The sequence below is a fragment of the Capricornis sumatraensis genome, chromosome 20, assembly GCF_032405125.1.
Source record: "Capricornis sumatraensis isolate serow.1 chromosome 20, serow.2, whole genome shotgun sequence".
Taxonomy (NCBI): domain Eukaryota; kingdom Metazoa; phylum Chordata; class Mammalia; order Artiodactyla; family Bovidae; genus Capricornis; species Capricornis sumatraensis.
Window position 1 is genome coordinate 60,412,274 of NC_091088.1, and position 24,492 is coordinate 60,436,765.

The 24,492-nt window shown below is 52.0% G+C and overlaps 1 protein-coding gene across 1 annotated transcript in view; it reads left to right on the forward strand.

Annotated features, from left to right (window-relative positions):
• GRIN2D (glutamate ionotropic receptor NMDA type subunit 2D) overlaps positions 1–23,816 on the forward strand; it is a 29,871-nt gene extending 6,055 nt beyond the window's left edge. Inside the window, exons 3-12 of the mRNA XM_068992365.1 lie at positions 3,208–3,322; positions 3,715–3,926; positions 4,195–4,363; positions 4,903–5,056; positions 7,465–7,590; positions 7,790–8,019; positions 9,298–9,458; positions 21,705–21,892; positions 22,078–22,310; positions 22,485–23,816. Coding sequence (XP_068848466.1) covers positions 3,208–3,322; positions 3,715–3,926; positions 4,195–4,363; positions 4,903–5,056; positions 7,465–7,590; positions 7,790–8,019; positions 9,298–9,458; positions 21,705–21,892; positions 22,078–22,310; positions 22,485–23,816 — 2,920 coding nt within the window. The remainder of the gene's footprint in view (positions 1–3,207; positions 3,323–3,714; positions 3,927–4,194; positions 4,364–4,902; positions 5,057–7,464; positions 7,591–7,789; positions 8,020–9,297; positions 9,459–21,704; positions 21,893–22,077; positions 22,311–22,484) is intronic.
• The last annotated feature ends 676 nt before the right edge of the window (positions 23,817–24,492 follow it).

The following is a 24,492-nucleotide window of genomic DNA, read 5'->3' on the forward strand; positions in this document are numbered from 1 at the left end:
TCTCTACCCTAGGAAGCTTTGGGAGTTTGGTGACAGAGCAGTGGAAAGAGGGGCCTTGGATACTGAAGTGAGGATGAGCTGAGTTTGGGAAGAGGTGAGGGGTGGGGAAGAAAGCCTAAGGGAGGAGAACTGAGAAGTGGTGATTTGGGAATCAGGATCCAGGGACCAGACGATGATAGAAGCCTCCCTCGTTCATAAATACTTCCTGAGCGCCCGCTAGGAACTAGGGCTCCTGCTGGGACCTGGGAACGCAGAGATGAATAAGACCGTGGACTTCTCTTCAAAGAACACGGGGTCCTGTAGGGGTAGCAGACAGGGACGGCATAATGACAGCACAGCATGATACTTGCAATAATGGAGGTTGCACGGGCTTTGTGGGAGCACCGTGGAGGAACTGCTAAGCCAGAACATTTTTGGTCGCAGGAAGCAGAGTCTCATTCAAGTTTCCTTGGGGAAAATGGGGTTTATTGGAAAAGATAAACACACACAGAAACTCACACATCAGGAATTGAGGCTAGTTCCTCAATTCTAGCTATTCTTTCATCAACATCTCCATCTCTGTCTCTGCCTCCACAGAAGGCAGTTCTTCTGATGACCCAGAATTTCTGTTCCCTCATGATACTCATCATTTCAGCCCACTGTGTCTGCCACGTGTGTGCGTGCTAAGTCCCTTCAGGCATGTCCGACTCTTTGCCATCTCATGGACAGGCAAGGATACTGGAGCAGGTTTCCATGCCTTCCCCCAGGAGATCTTCCCGACCCAGGGATTGAACCTGCGTCTCTCACGTCTCCTGCATTGGCAGACTGATTCTTTACCACTAGCACCACCTGGGAAGCCCTGTCCACCACCCATCCCTCCAAATCTCACAGCTAACTTTCTCCCAGGAGAGGAATTGGGTTGGCCCCAGTCAACATTCCAGACTAGGCTACACAAGTTATGGGTCAGCCTATGGTTTCAGGGAAGTTTCCAGGAGGAGGTGGTATCTAAGTTGAGACCTGAAAAATAAATTGCTCATTCATTCATTTGTTGAAAAGCCCTTTATCAAGAGTCTGCGATGTGCCAAGCCCTGCTTTATACACAGAGTATAATGTTGAACAAGGCCTCTGCTCTTACAGAGCTCACAGTCTCATAGGCGAGACAATCAGTGGACAAACAAGAAAAGAGAGAAAAAAAAACATCAATGGGTAATAACTTCTGAGATGAAAATAAAGCAGGCAGAATGTAATGAGAAATGCCTATGGTGCTAGGTTAGACGAGGTCGTCAGGAAAGGACTTTGAGTAGGGGGAATTTGGAGGTTAAAAAAAAAATGGATAAAGAGAAAGAGCCAGGAGAATTCCCTGGTGGTCCAGTGGTTAGGACTCCAGATCTCACTGCAGAAGATCCGGGTTCAGTCCCTGGTTGGGGAACTAAAATCCCACAAGCTGAGCAGCAGGGCCAGAAACAAAAGGGAGACAGAGAGAGAGAGCCAACTATCGAAAGATCCGTGTGAAGAGAAGGGAGGGGGAACAGAAGGTTTAAGGGCCCTGGGGCTGGAAATGCCTGAAATAAAACCAGTGTGTCTGGAGCACAGTGGGCAAGCGGGCAGAATATGATGGAATGACACGCGGCCCAGCGTAGGTAGGGCATTTAGGCCAGGTTAGGGATTTAGATTTGGCTTCAAAGGCAATCAGGAGTCCACCAGAAATAGATAATCCAGGGAGGGGAAAGAGCATTGTGCAAAGGACCAGCGGGGAGAAAAACTTGGGGCAGTTTGGTGGGACCGTAATAGCTCAGGGTGGATAAAGGCAGGAGAATTTAGGGGTTGGGAGGGATGAGGCTGGTTAGGTGGAGGGGGGACAGGCCACAAGGGCCCTTTTTTTAAAAAAAGAAAATGTATTTGGCTGTGCCAGGTCTTAGTTGCAGCATGTGGGATCTTAGTTCCCTGACCAGTGATCAAACCTGGGCCCCCTGCATTGGGAGAGCAGAGTCTTAGCCACTGGGCCATCAGGGAAGTCCCTACAAGGGTCTTGAATGCCAGGTTTGAGAGGTTCAAACTGTATTCTAGGGCACTCGGGAGCTATGAGTGGGCTCTGAGCAGGAGAGAGTGGAGTCAGTTTGGGGTGTAGACAGACCCCTCTGGGGTGGGATGGGTTCAGATTAGAGGAGAAAGATTGGAGGCTGGAGGCAAAGTAGGAGGCTGGGGTGGGGTCCTGGAGGGTTGTAGGGACAGAGAGGAGGGCTGGGGCAGAGATATCCCCAGGGCAGGAAGGATGGGATTTGAGGACGGATGCCCTGCATGGGGGGGTGCGGGAGGGGGAGTGATGGGGTGAGGATGGCAGCTGAGGGTCTGGTCCAGTGACCAGGGTGATGTGACAAGCATTCAGAGTGCAGGCTGCCACTGTAGAGTGAAGATATTTGGGAGTCCAGAGCCCCTCCCAGGGCTTCTGTCCAGAAAGAAGACGTGAGCGGAGTCTCGAACACCTAAGAACTAGTCAGGATTAGGAGAGAATAAGAGGTTTTTTTTTTTTTTTCCTTTTGGCCGCACTGCCCAGCATGTGGAACTTCCCTGATCAGGGATTGAACCCGCATCCCCTGCACTGAAAGCTCGGAGTCTTTCTCTTTTTTCCAAGGGTTTTTTCCTAGGCAGACAGAAAAAGTGAAAACCGTTAGTCTCTCAGTCGTGCCCAACTCTTTGCGACCAGGGTCCTCTGTCCATGGGATTTTCCAGGCAAGGATACTATAGTGGTTTCCCATTTCCTTCTCCAGGAGATCTTCCCAACCCAGGGATCGAACCCTGGTCTCCTGCACTGCAGGCAGATTCTTTACCAACTGAGCCAGGGAAGGCAGAGAGAAAAGCACCTACAAAGACCTAGAGCTAGGAAACCACTTGATGTGTTTGGAGGACACCCCACATATGGTGTGGTGGGGCAGGGAAAGGGTTTGGGTGGAATGCCCGTGGGAAGTGATCAGAGATGGGGCTGCAGAGGCAGGTGGAGCCCTGAGATCCCGAAACTCAGGCTAAGGATCTGGGACCTTGTCTTGGGGGCACCAGGCTGCCGAAGGAGAGTGGCTAGTGAAGAACGGGCATATCCGGGTCTTCAAGAACCCGGAAGAGATTCGAACTGGGGGTGGGGTGGGGTTGGTCAATAGCAAGGGGACTTTCTCTGCCTTCAGGTGCCAAGGTCCAGTCCAGGGCCCCACACTACCCTCCCTTCCTCCTGGGCAGGTACTTCATGAATATTACCTGGGACAACCGGGACTACTCCTTCAATGAGGACGGCTTCCTTGTGAACCCCTCCCTGGTGGTCATCTCGCTCACCCGAGACAGGACCTGGGAGGTGGTGAGTCCCAGCGCTGACCTCAGGCACAGGCGAGGAGTGGGACTCCTGGGTCCTGGGGAAGAAGCAGTGAGGACCCAGACTTCTGGCAGAGGTGGGGGCTGAGGCCCTGGGCTCTGGCCTCTGAGGGAGAAGGGGCTGAGAGCCTGAGATTCCAGGTGATCAAGGAAAGAACTGGGAACCCAGACCCCTGGATCCTGGTAGAAGAAAGCCCAGCGTCATGGGCCTGAAGGGTTTCCAGGTCCTGGGGAGAGGTGGGGGAGGGGGGTCCGGACTTCTGGATCTGAGGGAGAAGGAGCTGGGAGCCTGGGGCTCTGAGGAAGCAGGGCCAGGAAGGCCAGAACATTCTGGAAAGTCCCCCCCTCAGGAAGCCTGAACCCCTGCTCTTGGCCAAGGTGGGCAGCTGGGAGCAGCAGACGCTCCGCCTCAAGTACCCGCTGTGGTCGCGCTACGGCCGCTTCCTGCAGCCAGTGGATGACACGCAGCACCTCACGGTGGCCACGCTGGAAGAGCGGCCCTTCGTCATCGTGGAGCCCGCCGACCCCATCAGTGGCACTTGCATCCGAGACTCTGTGCCCTGCCGGAGCCAGCTCAACCGCACCCACAGGTGACAGCCTGGGACCCAGGAGTTCCCGTTTCAAAACCCCCCCTTGCAGTCTCCTGCAGTCCTGGCCCCCCCAGACCCCACCCCCCTTGGGCCCCGGAAAGTCCTCCAGCGGGGTGACCTTGGACAAGTCGCGTAATTCCTCGGAGTCTCAGTTTTCCCAGAAAGCGCCGCCTGCCATCGTTCTGGCCGCTGCTCGTCCCCCTCTCCCTACGGCGCGGGGTGGGGGTGCGGGGTGTCCCCAGCGCTCCCGAGCCCGATCGCCCCGCAGCCCTCCGCCCGATGCCCCCCGCCCGGAAAAGCGCTGCTGCAAGGGCTTCTGCATCGACATTCTGAAGCGGCTGGCGCAGACCATTGGCTTCAGCTACGACCTCTACCTGGTCACCAACGGCAAGCACGGCAAAAAGATCGACGGCGTCTGGAACGGCATGATCGGGGAGGTGAGGTGGGCGGGGACCGAGACGGGGCAGGTGGGAAGCGGAGTCAGGACCAGGTCTCGGGCAAGGAGCTGCTGGGTCGGGGGTCGGAGCCGGGAGGCAGGAGCTGTCCGAGAGGGGCGGGACTGCGAGGGCACGCTACGGTCTGGGGGCGTGGCCAAAGTGGCCACGCCTGGATTTGAAGAGGCGAGGCCACGAGAAAGGCCCACCTTGGTGGAGGGGCGGGGCCAGGAGGCGGGACCTTCGGCGCGGAGGAGGCGGGACTCGGAGAGTGGACCCTTAGAGACTAGGAAAAGGGGGCAGGGCCAGGAGGACGGAGGCCCCAAACTTCCCGGGGCTTGGCGGGGAAGAAGGATGCAGACCACTTCTTCCCACCCTTGTTCTCTCACCTCTGCCTTTCCTGCCCGACTCTGCCTGCGTCCCCCTCACCCACCCCATCACCCTCCTAGCCCTCTCTCTCACCCTGTCGCTAGTCTCCTCCTGGGGCCTGTCTGTCCAGAGCCCCCCGGCTTCCCTCACTCCTTCCCTGTCCTCACCCTCAGGTGTTCTACCAGCGAGCAGACATGGCAATTGGCTCCCTCACCATCAACGAGGAGCGGTCCGAAATCGTGGATTTCTCTGTGCCCTTCGTAGAGACCGGCATCAGCGTCATGGTGGCGCGGAGCAATGGCACTGTGTCCCCCTCGGCCTTCCTTGGTGAGCGGGGGCCCTGGAACGACAAGGAGTCAGGAGTGGGGCGGAGCCGCTGTGTGTCTAATTCCCGTCTTGCTATTGCTTGTACCAGCGGGGTGACTCAGGTGAACTGAGGGCCTCAGTTCCCTGATCTGTAAAATAGGAGAATCTCCCCCACCAGAAGCAATTTTGCCATGCAGCTAAGAAAGTCTGAGCTTCAGGAGTCTTCTACACAATCCCTTCAAGGCCCTGTACCCGCCCTTGTCTTCATAATCGTGTGTACTTTTTTCTTAAAGAGAACCCTCCAAATTGTGTAAGCAGGAGGCCCCACAAAACCCATCTTCCCCTGTATATAAGATGAGGAAAAGAGCACGGGCCTCGTCAAACAGTGTCTACTGAGCACCTACTATGTGCCAGGCTCTGGGCTGCACACAAAACTCTGCCCTCTAAGAGCTATGCACCAGTCTCACAGGGGAGACCAAAAACAATCTCTGAAAGGGAAACCTGGACCAGATAATTTCAGATGGTGGTAAATCTACAAGAAATTAAGCCGGGGAAGAGATGGAGAGAAATAGGGTTGATGCTGCCCTGGGTGGAGAGGCAGGCCCGTCTGAGCCGGTGACCTGGTCCTGCACTGATCTGGCTGGAAAAGTGTCACAGGCAGAGGGAACAGGCAAAGGCCCCAAGGTGGGAATGTTTGTGGGGTTATTTGTGAACTATCAGGAAGCCCATGTGAATTGGGGAGGGGGCAGTGTGTGATCATGGGAGGGGTGGGAGGTGGACTGAGATGGAATTGGATGGTGGATTGCGCAGATGGTCCCTGCGGTAGGAAGGCTGCTTTTGGTTTGTTTTGTTTTGTTTGCAATGGCAAGGTTTTTCACTGCAGGCAGTGGTGTGGGGATATATGATCAGATTTAGGCTTTTAAAATATCCCACTGGTGGCTTTGCAGAGGCAGGAGGCCCGTGAGGAGGCTACTGCAGAGGTCAGTGCGGAGAGAGGCTGGGACATGGGATAGGAAGGTGACTGAGAGGGTGAGACAAGTAAACAGGCTTAGGATGCTATTAGAAAGCCGACACCCGATGGGCTGGTGGCTTTGAGGTAGACTGAGGAGCGAGCTCATTTACTGAGCTTGGACAAAAGAGAGGCCAAGGGCAGCGGTTCACATCCATTCGTTCCCTCTTGCTCTCTGAAGTCTGAGCAAAGCTTCTGGGAGGGGGAAGGGCTGGGAGGAGAAGGGACAGCCCTTCCCTGGGGTTTTGTTTTCCATCTGTTTTCCCAGTGCTGTCTCTTGTGGCCTCCTCTTTGCACCGAGGTCTCGGCAGGGCACCCTGAGAGGCACCACGTGGGGCCCCTGCCTTCAGCAAGGGAGTGACAAGGTCATGTTCATGCCTCACCACGTGGCCTGGTGGAGGTGACAGGCAGATCCCCAGATACTGCGGTGGCAGTCCAGGCTGGTGACCCTGCTGTGATAGGGGCAGTCCTGGCTGCTGGCACTTGGCCCGGGGAGGTCAAATTCCCGGGACTAATCTCAAGGAAACGGTGATTTGGGTTTGTTGTCAGTGAGCTCCGGGAGGCAGTGTGATGAGTTTGGCTGATGGACAGGTCAGGGTGGGGCCTCTGGCAGGGAAGCTATTGAGAAAGAGGCAGAGAAGATGTGGCTCATTTGGGGAACTGTGGGTTCTGGGTGGTTAAAGGAATGGGTTCTTGAGACAATGATCAGTCCAGAGAGGAGAGTGGAAGCAAGGCTGAGGGGCAGGGACTTTGTTCTGGGGGCGCAGGGGAGCTGCAGAGGAGCCGCAGAGGACTGTGAGTTGAGGAGAGCTCATCTCTGGGTGTAGAGAGAGCCTCTTAGGGCCATAGTGGAAGGAAGGGCTGGAGGGGAGAGCATGGGGAGATGGTCCAGGGGACAGGGTGTGGCCTGAGCCTTGTTGGCAGAGAGAGTGGAGAGGAAAGGTCCAGGTGGGGAGTAGAGGCAGAGGGAGGGCAGAAGGGCAGCGGGGACTGATGGGACGCTGGGGAGGAGGAGCGAGGAGGGAGAGAGGGTGGCAAACACGGGAGGAGGGTCTGGGGAGTGACTGGATGAATGGCGAAACTCCCAGGATGGGCACATGGGAGTTGGTGCTGGGCTCAGTGTGGGGTATGAATGGCCTGGGGCGATTGCTGGGGGTGGGTGGAGAATCAGGTCTGGCGTTCAGGAAAGGTATTTAGGAGACAGTTTGTATTTGGTGGTTGAAATCACAGAAATGGTTGAGATGACTGTCTTTGGAAGAGACTGTTCTCCCCCCGACCCACCTACCCCTGCTCTCCCCAGGGGTCTGGTGGGCAGTGAGTCTATCTCTGAGAAGGGGGCAGAGTAGGACGGGGTCCCATGTCTGTGGGCACCCAAGCCTTGGCTTGGATGAATCATGACCACACACTCCCTTGCCCTCAGAGCCATACAGCCCTGCCGTGTGGGTGATGATGTTCGTCATGTGCCTCACTGTGGTTGCGGTCACCGTTTTCATCTTCGAGTACCTCAGTCCCGTTGGCTACAACCGCAGCCTGGCCACGGGCAAACGTGAGTCCCCTTCTTCCATCACCCTATCTCAGTGTGCCTGGACCACAGATAGAACTACATTTCCCAACAGGCCCTGGGAAAGAGTGTGGTCCCCTGAGGCAGCAGGGGCCTCAGGGGCCACTGGGAATTGTAGTCCTCTCTGCTCTCCCTCTGAGCAGAAGGGATGTGGGGTTCATGTCCCCCTCCTGGCCCCCTGCAGGCCCTGGTGGCTCAACCTTCACCATTGGGAAATCCATCTGGCTGCTCTGGGCCCTGGTGTTCAACAACTCAGTGCCCGTGGAGAACCCCAGGGGGACCACCAGCAAAATCATGGTGTTGGTGTGGGCCTTCTTTGCTGTCATCTTCCTCGCCAGCTACACAGCCAACCTGGCCGCCTTCATGATCCAGGAGGAGTACGTGGACACCGTGTCTGGGCTCAGTGACCGAAAGGTGTGTGTGTTTGGGGAGGGAGGGAATGGGCTGGGGTTGGAGGTGGCAGATGGGGTTTTTTATTCCCAGAAAGAGTTCCAGAGTACTAGAATGGAATATTCTGGAAGGAAAATGTTATGTTTCACAATGAACTATTTAAATATTCTAAGGAGAAAAGAGTATCCCCAAATATTCTAGGGGCCATAGTGCCACAAGGAATATTCTAGATCAGTGCTTCTCTCAAACTGTGATGAAGGGCTAATTTTTGACATTTCTAATCCAGTAGAGACTGACTCTCATATAAAATAAAATAGAAAGGAACGACTGAAAAAGTAAAATAAAATTTAAAACCAAGACATGCAAAATTCCAACCCACATTTTATTTCTTAGGCACAAAATTATTCTCTGAGATAACTAGAAATGCTCACTCTCTCAGTTTCTGTACTTACCTCACCATGGATCACAGTTTGTTCAGGCGACAGGTGGTCCGCACAGCGCACTTTGAGACTAACGTGGTTAACTGGGCGTCATGACCCACTCCATGAATTATGACAAACTTTTTTTCTTAACGGAATGGAATAGACTAGAAAATATGTTTGACTGTATTTTCTGTAATCAGGGTGAGTATGGTTGCAGGGAGCTTCTGTTTTAGTCATATATACAGCCGACACGGAGCCAGCACACCAGTGTGTTGTTAAAACAGTGCACCATTGGGACTTCCCTGGCAGGCCAGGGGTTGAGACTCCGCACTTCCACTTCCAGGCATGTGGGTTCGATCCCCCATCAGGGAACTAAGATCCCATGTACCATGTGGTAAGGCAAAAAAAAAAATAGTGAACTATTTCTGAACAGATTGGTAACTCTTAGCAACTGCCCCTTGCCTGCGCCATGCCAGCCCCTACCGTGCGCCATGCCAGCCCCTACCCTGGGACCTCCCATGATCCAGCAAGTTAAAGGTTAATGCCTGACCCATCAGGGGCCTCTTTTCTAATTAGGGGGTCTTTTCTAATTAGACTGTGATCAGGCCATCCTGGGGATTAAATATTTCAACATTACTCCTGATTGTGTATGTGTACGTTTATGTATACCCACTTGCGGGCACATGTACTGATAACCGTGAACATATGTGCTGGGTGAAAAGTAGTGCTTCCTGCTGGGGTCACAGTGAGCCAGTGTGAGAACCACTTCTGGACTGGGGCATCTGCCGGTGGCCCCCAGAATGGAGAGGCTGGTTGAGGACATCCTTGACCCAGATGGCCCCTGGGGGGGGCACTCTAATATCTCCCCATTATGCCCCAGTTCCAGCGGCCCCAGGAGCAGTACCCGCCCCTGAAGTTTGGGACGGTGCCCAACGGGTCCACGGAGAAGAACATCCGCAGCAACTACCCCGACATGCACAGTTACATGGTGCGCTACAACCAGCCCCGCGTAGAGGAAGCGCTCACTCAGCTCAAGGCAGGGTCAGCGCAGACTGGGGGCCGGGAGGTGTGGGGTGGGGGTGTGGCTGCTGGGGGTCCTGAGGAGGCTCGGAGCTGGCAAGGGGTCAGGGGTCATTTGTCAGCCTCAGTGGTCAGGCCAGGGTGGGTCGGCTTGGAGGTCAGAGGTCATTGAGGGTAGGAATGAACCCCTTAGGATATTTTCAAGGATCCAGTGGTTATGGATTTGGGGGCCAGGCTGCCAGGGTTCAGATCCTGGGTTTGTCCGTTCTAGGCTGTGTGACCTTGAGCAAGTTACTCAACCTCTCTGAGCCTCAGTTTCCTCCTTGTAAAATGGGAATAACCCATCTCATAAGGTTTTTTTAAGTAAGAATTGTTATAGTAGTTATTATTAGTTAATCTGTGCAAAACACTTAGAACAGTGCGGGACACACTGTAGGTGTCTGCTGTTGTTATTATTATTACTATCATCATCATCGTTAAATCTGAACTCACTGGAATCAATACTTGGATTTTTCTTTTTAACATCAGTTTCCCCAGTCATAGGGAAAAGTTAAGTTCTGGCTCCAAAGAGCAGTCTAAGGTTACAACAAAGCTTGGCTCAATGACTCTCTCTCCCTGTTCCTCATTGATTTAATCATTCAGCATGCATTTATTTCCTTAGTCCTGACTCCATCCCAGGCAGTGAACAAACATGTTGATCACAGTTCCTGCCCCCAGGGAGCTTACAGTCTAGAGGCAGGAAATTAACAAGAAACATGCAAGCAGAAAAATCAGTGTGATCATTTCAGAAAGTGGCAGGGGAGGTGACTGGGCTCACCTGTGGAGAGCCCAGAGGAGGTGAGGGACCCCTTCTTAGCCACGTGGACTTATGAAGGCAGAACCTTGCAGGCAAAGGGAACAGGATGTGCAGAAGGTCTGAGCCAGGAGTGGTCTTGGCTTCTTAGAGGACCAGCAGGGGGACTTCCCTGGTGGTCCAGTGGTTAAGACTCCATTCTTCCACTACAAGGGGCATGGGTTCGATCCCTGTTGGGGGAACTAAGATCTGGCAGGCTGGGCGGAAAGGCAAAAAATTTTTAACAAAGGAAAAGTGACAGCAAGAAGGCAAGCATGGCTGAAGGGTGGACAGTTCAGTTTAAAGGGTAGACGAGAGTAGGACACAGGGTGTGATCCCTGAGGCTGAGGTTAGGGCTGGGCCTTATTTGAAGGGCAGTGAGAAGCCATGGGAAAGGGGGACTTTAAGTAAGGGAGCCATGTAATTAGATCTGTTTGTAAATGTTCCCCTTGGCTGCCAAGTGGAGAATGAAGTGGGGTGGGGATTAGAGGGACCAGTTAGACAGAGGCTAAACTGCCCTCCAGGCTTCCCTGGTGGCTCAGGATGTAAAGAGTTTGCCTGCGATGCAGGAGACTTGGGTTCGATTCCACAGGGGATGATCCCTTGGAGAAGGGAATGGCTACCAACTCCTGTATTCTTGCCTAGAGAATTCCATGGACAGAGAAGCCTGGCAGGATAGAGTCTATGGGGCTGCAAAGAGTTGGACACGACTGAGCGACTAACCCACACACACACACACACACACTATACTGCCCTCCAGACACCTTCCCTCAGGCCCACGCTCTGCTGATCCCTGAAGGGGCCACTTATAGTAACTGGATCTTTTTGACCCAGCTGTCATTTTTTTTTAAAATATTTATTTATTTGGCTGCACTGGGTCTTAGATGCGGCATATGGGATCTTGTTTCCTACCAGGGACTGAACCCAGGCCCCACCTAGTCCCTACTTCTGTGTCTGGATTCTAATTGAGCCACTGGACCACCAAAGAAGTCCCTATCTCTGTGTCTGGATTCTAATTGTCACGTGGTTCCCCAAGCTGCCACTTCCCTATTTCATAAAGGCTCTCAAAGACACCCAGGAACCTGTGGGCTACAAAGCCTCACACTCCTTTCCAGAACATGCTTCCTCCTGCCTTTCCTTTAGCTGTGATGCCTGATGGATGCCCTCACCCCTTCCCCAGGGCTTCCTGCCTGGAGGACACCCGCTTTCTCTGTATGTGGCACCTTTTGCCTTCACCTTCCCAAGTTTCATGAACAGACATTCCCCTTCCCAGATCTCTTTCCTGCTTCTGTTTAAAGCTTTTATTTGCTTAACACTCGCACATTGTGAAAAATAATAATGTAAAAGGTGAAGATCTTGAATTCCACGGCGGTCCAGTGGTTAGGACTCAGTGTTCTTACCGCCCAGAAACGGGGTTCGAGCCCTGCTGAAGGACCTAAAACCCCCAAGGCTCACAGTCAAAAAGGAAAAAGAAGTGGAGCTCTCTCCTTTCCCCCTCCTTATTCATATTGCAAGGCATTTCCTCGAGCCTTTTTTTCCTAGAGCAGAGCTGGCGAGACACACACACACACATACACATTTATATATATTTTAAGATTTTTTTTATGTGGACTGTTTTTATATAGTCTTTATTGAATTTATTACAATATCGCTTCTGTTTTAAGTTTTGCTTTTTTGGCCACGAGGCATGTGGGGCCATAGCTCTGGGACAAGGGAATGAACCAGTACCCTGTGCCCGAGGGCGAAGTCTTAAACACTGGACTTCCAGGGAAGTCCCTAATTTTCTTTCTTTTTTTTTTTTAGTTGTGAATGAATGGTTTTTTTTCATTAATGAAACATTTTAAAATTTAACTGAAGTAAACATTTTTAAATTTACAGTGTTTCAGGTGTATAGCAAAGTGATTCAGTTTTATATATATATATAAATTAAATATGTATTCTTTTCAGATTCTTTTCCATTATAGGCTATTACAAGATACTGAATATAGTTCCCTGTGTTGTACAGTAGACCCACATATGTAATGTAATTGTCTCCAGGAGTCACACTAAAAGAAACAGGTGATATTAATTCGAATGGTACATTGTATTTAACCCAACAGCTCCAACAGGTTATCATTTCAGTATGTAATATCGAAATTAATGATGAGGAATTCCCTGGCAGTCCAGTGGTTAGGACTTTGTGCTTGCACTGCCAAGGTCCCAGGTTCGATCCCTGATTGGGGAACTAAAATCTCACAAGCTGCAAGGCACAGCCAAAAAAACCCCTTGAGATGTTTTACTTTTTTGGCAGGGGGCAGGGTGGGTGCTTCAGATTTTATAATCACAGCCCATCTCTTATCTCAATTCAGAGTCAATCACCTCTGGCTAGTGGCAGTCACAGTGGAGTTCTAGAGCTCTGTCTTTTTACCTCTTCTTGTTGTTCTCTTCCTTTCCTCTCTGTTTTCTTTTTTCTTCTCTTCCTCCTCTTCGTCTTTCCTGGTACTTCCCTTAATTTTTTTTGTTTTGTTTTGTTTTTTTTGGCTGTGCCACAGGGTGTGAGGGATCTTAGTTCCCTGACCAGGGGTTAAACCTGTGGGCCCCCTGCCTTGGGAACCACGCAGTCAACCCCTGGACCACCAGGGAAGTCCCTTTCCGGGTCCTTCTTCCACTTCTTAATTCCTTCCTTTACTTGCCGTGATCCCCAGATGTCATCTAGTTTCCTGCCCCTTAGCATCTAGGTACCTTTAGACCCCGGGCTTCCCAGGTGGCGGCAGTAGTAAAGAACTGTCTGCCAGCCCAGGAGACACAAGAGACATGGGTTCGATCCCTGGGTTGGGAAGATCCCCTGGAGGAGGCCATGGCAACCCACTCCAGTATTCTTGCCTGAAAAATCCCATGGACAGAGGAGCCTGGCAGGCTACAATCCATGGGGTGGCAAAGAGTAGGACACGACTGAAGCGACTTAGCACGCAGGCATGTGCGTTTTACACACCACACATTTCAATTCAAGTGCTCAAAACAGCCACAGGGGCTTGCAGCTACTGAATTGGGCGGCCTGGGTGTACATCATCTAAATGCAGAAAGTTTCTTAGTGAAGGTTATGAACATGACACGTACAAGGGCTCTGGCCACCTCCCCACCTCCCTGGGACTTCTTCACTGCCTTACTCACCCCCCGCCCCCCAGTATCCTCCCCAGCCAGCCAGCTGACTCATTTCTCCCCCTTCCCTCTTCCGTTTCTTCCTCCTGGGCTCCTCCCTCTGGGAAGGCCCCTGGGAATTCCAGATCCTCTACCTCGCTTCTGCAAAGTAGTGAGGCTTTCCCAAGCTCTGCTCACCGATCCCTACTTTCCCGAGCACAAGGTGCCCTTCCGCAAGAGGCAGAATTGCCTTCCGCTTCTCTTGTACTTCTGCAGGGATCCCTCACATTTCCAGTCAATTTCATCCTTAAGTTTGGAGAGCAAGAATTGGGTAGCGGGAAGCCCTGTGTCCTCAGTCTGCTTGGTTTCTGAGTTTTGGAGAGCAGTGAAAGTGTGACCAGCAAGGGAGAACAGCCCCATCTCAAGAAAAGGAATCCAAATCTATCCCACCCCTGAGTTCAGAGGAGGAGGGTTACTTGTATTTTTCTTTTCATCTAAATATCAGCCACAGTCTCAGCTCTTAATTAAGAATAGCTTGAGGCTTCATCCTGGGTCTTTTTATATTGCATCTTTTAAAAGATTGAGATGTAACATGCACAGATCTTTTATTATTACTGAAGTATAGTTGATTTCCAATGTTATGTTAGTTTCAGGTGTACAGCAAGAGAATATAATATGTATGTATGTATGTATGTATATATTCCAGATTCTTTACTATGGTTTATTATAAAATACTGACTACAGTTCTCTGTGCTATACAGCAGACCATTGTTGTTGATCTTTTTTATGTATAGTATATTTGCTAATCCCAAACTCCTGATTTCTCCCTCCCCCTTTTCCCCTTTGGTAATCATAAGTTTGTTTTCTATGTCTGTGAGTCTGTTTCTGTTTTAATTAGTTCATGTGTAATATTTTTTAGATTCCACATATAAGTGATATCACATAATATTTGCCTCTCTCTGAGTTACTTCATTTAGAATGATAATCTCTAGGTTCCATCCATATTGCTGCAAATGGCATTATTTCATTCTCTTTTATGACCAGGTCGTATTCCACTGTGCGCTTGCCTGATGGCTCAGTGGTAAAGAATCTGCCTGCCAATGTAGGAGACATAGGTTTGATGTCTGGCTTGAGACGATCCCCTGGAGAAGGAAATAGCAACCTACTCCAGTATTCCTGCCTGGGAAATCCCATGGACAGAGGAGTCTGGTGGGCTGCAGTCCATGGCAGAGTCAGACACAACTTAGCGAACAAATAACAAGATCCCATTGTATTTACATATATGTGTATATATATAATATATAGACACACCATGTTTCCTTTATCCATTCATCTGTCTCATCTGTCAACAGGCATTAGGCGGTTTCCATGTCTTGGCTCTTGTGAATGGTGCTGCTGTGAACACTGGGATGTATGTGTCTTTTTGAATTAGAGTTTTTGTCTTTCCCAGATATATGCTCAAGAGTGGGATTGCTAGATCACATAGTAACTCTATTTTTAGATTTCGCTAAAATTTCATGACTGAAAATCAATTCGACTGAAAATCGCTCAGTCGTGTCCTACTCTTTTCGACCCCATGGACTATACAGTCCATGGAATTCTCCAGGCCACAATACTGGAGTGGGTAGCCTTTCCCTTCTTCCAGGATCTTCCCAACCCAGGGATCAAAAACCCAGGTTTTCCCGCATTGCAGGTGGATTCTTTACCAGCTGAGCCACCAGGGAAGCCCAAAACTACTGGAGTGGGAAGCCTATTCCTCCTCCAGCAGATCTTCCTGGCCCAGGAATCGAACCGGGGTCTCCTGCGTTGCAGGAGGATTCTTTACCAACTGAGCTCTATACTTTTCTGCATAGTGGCTGCACCCATTTACATCCTGCCATACACAATTCCACAAATCTTCAGTGTGAAGCTCATTGATCTTCTACACATTCATGTTTCCACACTCAGGTTTCGGTACGGAACATTTCTGGTCCCCCTCTGACCTAGTCATCGTAGATTATCATTGTAAATTAGTTTCGCTTCATTCTGAATATCACATACATAGATTCAGTGTATATAATAGTTTTTGTGTCTAGCTTGCTTTGTCCAACACTCTACCAAGTTTGTTCATTGCATTCCATTCTGTTGAGTATACCAACACAGGAATATATCAGAATCCTTCCATTCTCCTGATTGGTGAACATTTGTGTGTTTCCAGCATTGGCCATTGTGACTATCCTACTATGAACATTCCTGTCCAGGTGTTTGGAGGACATACACGTTCATTGTCTTTCAGTAAATTCCCACGAGTGGACCTGCTGGATCATATAGTGGTGTCTGCTTAGCTTCAAAGGATATTGCCAGACATTTTCCAACATGGTTGTACCAATTTACACTCTCATCAGCAGTGTAGGAAAGTTCCATTTCTTCCACATCCTTGCCAAGGCTTGGCATCATTCCTATATCTTTTTAATGTACTATAATGTTTATTCTACATCAAGTTCTAACTCATTTAAGTCCGTTATTGGTTTGCTAGGACTACCGTAACAAAAATTTATCATCTAACAGTGCTGGAGGCTAGAAATCCTGCTTGGCTATAAAGGAAGGATCCATCCCAGGCCCCTCCCCCTGGCCTCATAGATGGCCCTCTTCTTCCTGTGTCTTTTATTCATTTTCTTTTTTTTGGCGGGGGGCGGGGGGCGCTATGTGGGCCTTAGTTGTATCATGTGAGATCTTTTGCTGTGGCTCGTGGAGTCTTTAGTTGTAGCTCAGTAGTTTCAGCGTGTGGACTTAGTTGCTCCAAGGCATGTGGGACCTTAGTTCTCTGACCAGGGATCGAACCCGTGTCCCTTGCATTGCAGCACAGATGCTTCACCAGTGGATCACGAGGAAAGTCCCTTTCTGTGTCTTTTCACGTCATCTTCCCTTTGTGCATATCCCTGTATCCAAATTCCTCCTTCATATAAGAACACCATTCAGGGCCCACTTTAGTGACCTCATTTTAACTTAATCACCACTGTAGAGACCCTTTCTCCAACTAAGATCACATTCAGAGGCACTGGGATAGGACTTCAATGTTATGAATTTCGGGGGAAGACAGTTCAACCCATAACTTTTCATTTGTTGTTCAGTCGCTCAGTCGGGTCTGATTCTTTGCAACCCCATGGACTGCACCCACCAGGCTTCCCTGTCCTTCACTATCTCTCAGAGTTTGCTCAAACTCATGTCCACTGAGTCGATGCCAGCCAACCATCTCATCCTCTGCCACCCACTTCTCTTGCTCTCAATCTTTCCCAGCATGAAGGTCTTTACCAGTGAGTCGGCTCTTCGCATCAAGTGGCCAAAGCATTAGAGCTTCAGTTTCAAATCAGTCCTTCCAATGAATATTCAGGACTGATTTCCTTTAGAATGGACTGGTTTGATCTCCTTGCAGTCCACGGGACTCTCAAGAGTCTTTTCCAGCACCACAGTTCGAAAGCATCAGTTCTTCAGTGCTCTGCTATAACTCTTTATAGGTGAATATTATTGTTCTCATTCTATAGATGAGAATATATGGTAAGACCCTACAATTCTGCTGAGGGGAAGAGTTGGGATTTGAACCCTGGCAGTCTGATTCTCAGCCCAATTTCTCAACCACTGCACTATATAACCTCACTCACCCAGTGAGAAACCCAGACCCTTCCTCCTCTGCCCCTTACCCTTGGTGGATCCACAAAGGATCCCCCTGTGTTTCTCAGTGTCACTTCTTGCTTGGATTTCCTGCCTCTGCTGAATTCTTTTTCTTCTCAGTGTTCCTTTTAACATTTTTTTCTAATTTTTCATTCAATTCTATCAGAGTTATACGTCCATATAGTTTGGAGAGTCAAATACAGACTTTTAGAAATATTTATTTGTTTGGCTGCACCGGGTCTTAGCTCTCCATGACGTGGGATCGTCGATCTTTGTTCTGGCATGCAACGCTTAGTTGTGGCATGCGGGCTCAGTAGTTGTGGCCCCCAGGCTTATTAGTTGCCCAGCGGCACATGGGATCTTGCCAGGTCAGGGATCGATTCTGTGTCTCCTGCGTGAGCAGCCTGTCCTTATGCACTGCACCACCAGGGAAGTCCCTCTAGTATCCTACTTCATAAAACCCTATTAATGGTTCAAAGTTGCAGTATCTTGTCTTGCTTTTCTGATGACATTAATGATAGTTGCTGAGTTTTGTTTTTTTAACATTTTCTCTCTGTATAATGTTTCCTCCGAGTTCCCCCTCCCTCCTATTTGTTTATTTGGCCGTGTGGCGTGGCTTATGAGATCTTAGTTCCCTGACTCGGGATTGAACCTGTGCCCTCTGCAGTGGACGCGTGGAGTCCTAACCATTGGACGGCCAGGGAAGTCCCTATTTCTATCTTTAATTTTGTTCGAGGCTTTATCTGGTGTCTAGTAACCTCTGGTAGTCAGTTCATATTTGGAAGTAGGCATCCAAAACTCTGGAAGTGGTGCACCTGTGAGCACATGAGCAGGGTTTTAACTATAGACTTCACTGTGGGCTGGGCTGTCTGGACCATCTGTATTGGGGGATCCCCAATGTCAGTATTTTTCGGTCTCTTTTCCTGTCTCTCTCTCTCTATATATATATATATATGAATGCATGTGTGTGTGCTAAGTCGCTTCGCTCCTGTCCAATTCTTGGCGACCCCATGGACTGTAGCCCACTAGGCTGTTCTGTCCATAGCATTCTCCGGGCAAGAATACTGGAGTGGGTTGCCATTTCCCTCTCCAGGGAATCTTCCCAACCCAGGAATCAAACGTGTCTTTTATGTCTCCTGTATTGGCAGGTGGGTTCTTTACCACTGGTGCCACCTGGGAAGCCCCTATATATGCATATGAATATGTACATGTATATGTGTATATACTATATATATATATGCTTTTAATATAGAGAGGACCAAGAAAGAAACCAAATAATGAGTCACGATGCCTCTGACAAGATACCCCTAATGATATAAAAGTTAAAAGGCACTCGTCCATTCATTCATTCATTCATCCAGTAAATGTTTATTAAGGTCTTCTTTTGGGAAACCGGTGGCTCAGCGGTAAAGAATCCGCATGCATTGCAAAAGATGCAGATTCGATCCCTGGGTTGGGAAGATCCCGTGGAGAAGGAAATGGCAACCTATTTCAGTATTCTTGCCGGGAAAATCCCCTGGACAGAGGAGCCTGACGGGCTATAGTCTGTGGGGTGAGCACACATAAAGACAGAAGATAGAAGAGTCTTTTCGCACCAGGCACTGGGCTAGGCACTCAGGGTACAGCAGTGGGCAAATCGAAGTCTCTCTCTCCTGGAGCTTCCATTCTAGTCTGGACGCCAGATGGACATGTATGTAGAGCAGCGCTTTCCTAGAGCCCTTTCTGTGATGATGGAAACGTGCTAAACCTGGGCAGTCCGATATGGTAGCCAACAGCTCTTGATCACTGGAGGTGTAGTTGGTGCGACTTCAGAATTTTAAAATTGAATTAAAATTGGAGTTCACATAGCCACCGCTGTGGACAACACTAGAAAATTCCATCCTTACAGAGAGGTACAAGGGCATTGGCAGCCTCGCGTGGCTTTGCCTGGCTCACACACCAAATGTGTACTTACCCTACTGCTGAGGGCAAGCAACCTCATGGGGAGAGAAAGGAACTGCATTTCTTGAAAAGATATAAAGAAACACAGCTTCTCCTCCCAGTCAGTTCTGGAAGCCTAGCCCATGAGAGAGGTTCAATTTCTCACTCACATTAGAAGGGCCAAAAAGGAAACATCAAGTCCCCATTCCCTAAAGGAAGCATTATTTTTCATTTTTTTTTCCAGATCAATTAAACCATGTATGCACACACCTCTTTATACATTCCTCACTAAAAGTACACACTGTTCTCTTGCTTTGGCCGTGGAGGAAAGCCTCTTTGCATTTTTTCCCCTATTAACTAAATCTTACCTCTTAGCTCCAGGGACTGGCACCCAGAATGCTGGTCTTGAACCAGTATGAATTCATTGATTTGGCTCCTTTTTTTTTTTCAAGTTTAAAAAAAATATTTATTTATTTTTGTCTTTAAGGCATATGGGATCGTAGTTCCCCAGCCACGGATTGAACCCATATCCCCTGCATTGGAAGGAGGATTCTTAACCACTACACCACCAGTTGTTATTCAGTCGCTCAGTCGTGTCCCACTCTGTGACCTCATGAACACACCAGGTTTCCCTGTCCTCCACCATCTCCCGGAGTTTTCTCAAACTCATGTCCACAAAGCCGGTGATGCCATCCAACCATTTCATCCTCTGCCGTCCTCTTCTCCTTTTGCCTTCAATCTTTCCCAGCATCCGTGTCTTTTGCAATGAGTTGGCTCTTTGCATCAGGTGGCCAAAGTATTGGAGCTTCAACTTCAGCATCAGTCCTTCCAGTGAATATTCAGGGTTGATTTCCTTTAAAATTGATTGGTTTGATCTCCTTGCAGTCCAAGGGACTCTCAAGAGTCTTCTCCAGCACCACAGTTTGAAAGTACCAGTTTCTCGGCATTCAGCCTTCTTTATGGTCCAGCTCTCACATTCGTAGTGACTACTGGAAAAACCACAGCTTTGACTATACAGACCTTTCAAGCCCCTGTGCTACAACAAGGCTGTGATCCATGAAGGAGGAATTTGAACTAACATTAAATACAATTCGGGACTTCCCTGGTGGTCCAGTGGTTAAGACTCTGTGCTTCCATTGCAGCGGGTGTGGGTTTGATCCCCGGTTGGGGAACTAAGATCCCACACGCTGCAGTGACCAAAAATAAATAAATAAATACAATTTAAAGTTCCATCCCTCTGTTGTACTGGTCACATAAGTGCTCCGGAGCCACAGGGGGCTGGTGGCAACCATGTTGGACAGTGCAGGTGGGACATTTCCAGCATCCCAGAATGTTCTTTTGGACAGTGTTGGACTAGACAAGACAGATTCCTCTTTCTGAGAACTAGTCCAGTGTCTACAGTTAAGATAACCAAAATTTCATCCCAGGAAATAACTGTGGAACTCTATTCTATCTAGGATACCAGGACTAGATTTTTAATTTTTTCTCCTTAAGACACCCTGGACATCTTCGTAGGTCAGATCGAGAGCAGTTATCTTATGTCACAGGATAGTTACACGGTGTGTAATCCCCAGAAGTTTGCATTCCTTTATCATTCTTTCATTTATCCCACAAATATAACCGCCACCTTGTTTGTGTCGGGAACTGCTGGGTCACAGCCTGGAATGTGATGGGTCTTGGACTCTATGCTGAAGGGTCTGCGGTCTGGTGGGAGAGGCTGAGATTAATCAGATCATCACAGAAGGAAACGTAAAATAGCAGCAGGTGGGAAGGAAGTGATGTGCGGCAAGTGCCACAACGTATTCATCTCTGAGAACTACTAACTCAGGATCTGTGCTTGTCTTGCCACCAAATTGTAGAAATCAGGGCCTAGAGGGAGAACCCAAGCAAATTAAGACACATGTCTGGGCCTGCGTTTCCTGGTGTGAATAATGGAGATGATGGTTTCTACCTCACAGGAATGTTGACAGAATTGAGTTATTATAGTAGCTAGAAGAATGCGTGGCACAACAGAAGTCATCATTAAGATTATTAGTATTGGTATGATTCTCCTTTCTGAGCTTCAGCCTTCCTCTTTAAAATGGAGGAGTAGGGAACTTCCCTGCTGGTCTAGTGACTAGGACTCCAGGCTCCGATGCAGGGGGCGCAGGTCAGGGAACTAGATCCAACTAAGTTCCAGCGCAGGACGAGGATTGAGGGCAGGAGGAGAAGAAGGTGACAGAGAATGAGATGGTTGGATGGCATCATCGAATCAATGGACATGAGTTTGAGCAAACTCTGGGAGATGGTGAAGGACAGGGAAGCCTGGTGTCCTGCAGTCCATGGGGTTGCAAAGGGTCAGATACAACTGAGTGACAACAACAAAGACTCAGAGCAGTCTAAAAAATAAATATTTAAATAAATACAATGTTAAAATAAATAAAACAGAGGCGTATGCAGGACCTTCTTTTGGAAGGTTCCAGTAGGGACTGAACAAGTAGTTATTTCATTAACACTCACAGCTAACATTTCTCCAGCACTTCCTTTGCTCCCAGGGCTATCTGTGTGACAACCTTGGAAGGGAGAGTGTTGCTGCTGTCCCCATTGGGCAGATGTTTAAACTGAGGCACAGAAAGGTGCAGTGGCTTTCTGAGGAGTTCACCACCAGTTAGGATCTGGAGCAGTTGGAGGTTAGGAGTTAGCGGGGCTCTGGGTTGGACATCTGGGCATCTGGGTGGGACTGACTCTGCCTTTCATGCCCCTGCCCGCAGGAAGCTGGACGCCTTCATCTATGACGCGGCTGTGCTCAACTACATGGCCCGCAAAGATGAGGGCTGCAAGCTCGTCACCATCGGCTCGGGCAAGGTCTTTGCCACTACGGGCTATGGCATCGCCTTGCACAAGGGTTCCCGCTGGAAGCGGCCCATTGACCTGGCACTGCTGCAGTTCCTGGGGGATGGTGCGGCTGCACGCAGAGATGCCTGGGGAGGGGGCGGGGGAGGGAAAGTGGAGGAGTGGAGGCAAAGACCCCTGGGTCCTGGGGAAAGGTGGGGGGGAGGGTCTGAGGACCTAGACTTTCATATCAGAGAAGATGATCCTCAGAGGGTGCCCACGGAAGGTGACAGCCCACCCGCCTATCCCCAGATGAGATCGAGATGCTGGAACGGCTGTGGCTCTCGGGAATCTGCCACAATGACAAGATCGAGGTGATGAGCAGCAAGCTGGACATCGACAACATGGCGGGCGTCTTCTACATGCTCCTGGTGGCCATGGGCCTCTCCCTGCTGGTCTTCGCCTGGGAGCACCTGGTGTACTGGCGCCTGCGGCATTGCCTGGGGCCCACCCACCGCATGGATTTCTTGCTGGCCTTCTCCAGGGTACGGGGGAGAGAGGCGGGCGGAGGGGGGAGAGAAAGGAAGAAACTGGCAGGGATGGCGAGAAGTGGAAGGCAGCTGGGGAGGTCGGGTGAGGGAGAGGAGGGAGGGTCGGAGGGAAGGCAGGTGGTCCCCAGCATCCCGCGCTGACCCGGCTCCTCCCGCGGCCCCTTACAGGGCATGTACAGTTGCTGCAGCGCAGAGGCTGCGCCGCCGCCCGCCAAACCCCCGCCGCCGCCGCAGCCGCTGCCCAGCCCCGCATACCCGGCGGCGAGGCCCCCGCCCGGCCCAGCGCCCTTCGTGCCGCGCGAGCGCGCAGCCGTGGATCGCTGGCGCCGCGCCAAAGGTGCGGGGCCGCCCGGCGGCGCGGGTTTGGCCGACGGCTTCCACCGCTACTACGGCCCCATCGAGCCGCAGGGCCTGGGCGTGGGCGAGGCGCGCGCGGCGCCCCGGGGTGCGACTGGGCGCCCGCTGTCTCCGCCGACCACGCAGCCGCCACAGAAGCCGCCGCCCTCCTACTTCGCCATCGTGCGCGACAAGGAGCCGGCCGAGCCCCCCGCCGGCGCCTTCCCCGGCTTCCCGTCGCCACCTGCGCCCCCTGCCGCCGCGGCCACAGCCGTCGGGCCGCCGCTCTGCCGCCTGGCCTTCGAGGACGAGAGCCCTCCGGCTCCCACGCGCTGGCCGCGCTCGGACCCCGAGAGCCAGCCTCTGCTGGGTCCCGGCGCTGGGGGCGCGGGCGGCGCGGGGGCCGCGGGTGCTGGAGCCCAGGCCGCGCCGCCCCCGTGCCGCGCCGCACCGCCCCCCTGCCCTTACCTTGACCTCGAGCCGTCGCCGTCGGACTCGGAGGACTCGGAGAGCCTGGGCGGCGCGTCGCTGGGCGGCCTAGAGCCCTGGTGGTTCGCCGACTTCCCCTACCCATATGCCGAGCGCCTCGGGCCGCCGCCGGGCCGCTACTGGTCGGTCGACAAGCTCGGGGGCTGGCGCGCCGGCAGCTGGGACTATCTGCCCCCGCGCAGCGGCCCCGCCGCCTGGCACTGTCGCCACTGCGCCAGCCTGGAGCTGCTGCCGCCGCCGCGCCATCTCAGCTGCTCGCACGACGGCCTGGACGGCGGCTGGTGGGCGCCGCCGCCCCCGCCCTGGGCCGCGGGGCCCCCACACCGGCGCCGGGCCCGCTGCGGGTGCCCGCGGCCGCACCCTCACCGCCCGCGGGCCTCACACCGCGCGCCCGCAGCCGCCGCGCCGCACCACCACCGGCACCGGCGCGCCGCCGGGGGCTGGGACCTCCCGCCGCCCGCGCCCACCTCGCGATCGCTCGAGGACCTCAGCTCGTGTCCCCGCGCCGCCCCCGCGCGCAGGCTCACTGGGCCCTCCCGCCACGCGCGCCGGTGCCCGCACGCCGCTCACTGGGGGCCGCCGCTGCCCGCCGCGCCCCACCGGAGACACCGGGGCGGGGACCTGGGTACCCGCCGGGGCTCGGCGCACTTCTCCAGCCTCGAGTCCGAGGTATGACGCGGCCTGGGAGGCCCCGCCGCCCCCTTGGTCAGCGCAGGCCACAGCCCAAGGGGGCACGCGGGGTGGACGGGACCCGCGAGGGTTGGAAATGAAGAAAATGGAACTGGCCGGACCCCGCCTGGAGCAGCGTCCTGCGCCCCTCGCTATGGGGGGCACTTCAAACCGGAGGGGATTTGGTCCCTCAAATCTCACCCAGCCTGGGAGCAAGGGGGCGGGGGTCTCAGAGCCCACTGGACTTTTTTTTAACCCGACAAGGGCTTTTTAACGTCACCAGATGGGGCGGGAGGTGGCGGGGTCACGCCACGCCCGCGTCCCACCCCCACGCCCGGGGCCGTGGCCCCCACATCACTGTGCAGCTCCCCGGCCCCCCAGGCACGCCTCCGGGGAAGCCCGTTTTTAACCTTTCATCCATTGGGACTCGAAACTGTGAGACGCGTTCGCCAAACTGTGACCCCAGACCTTGGCCCCGCCACACAGAAACCCCTGACCCCAGACTGTGACTTCCAACCCCTGAAAATGGTCATCCGACCCCAGACTGTGACCCCTGACCCCAAACTGTGACCCGAGCCCCAGACTGTGCCCCGACCAGACTGTGCCCCTCGACGTCAAACCGTGACACCCTCTTCTCCTTTTCCGCCCTCAGTAGCTTTCCCCTCTTTTGTCCTAGGACACG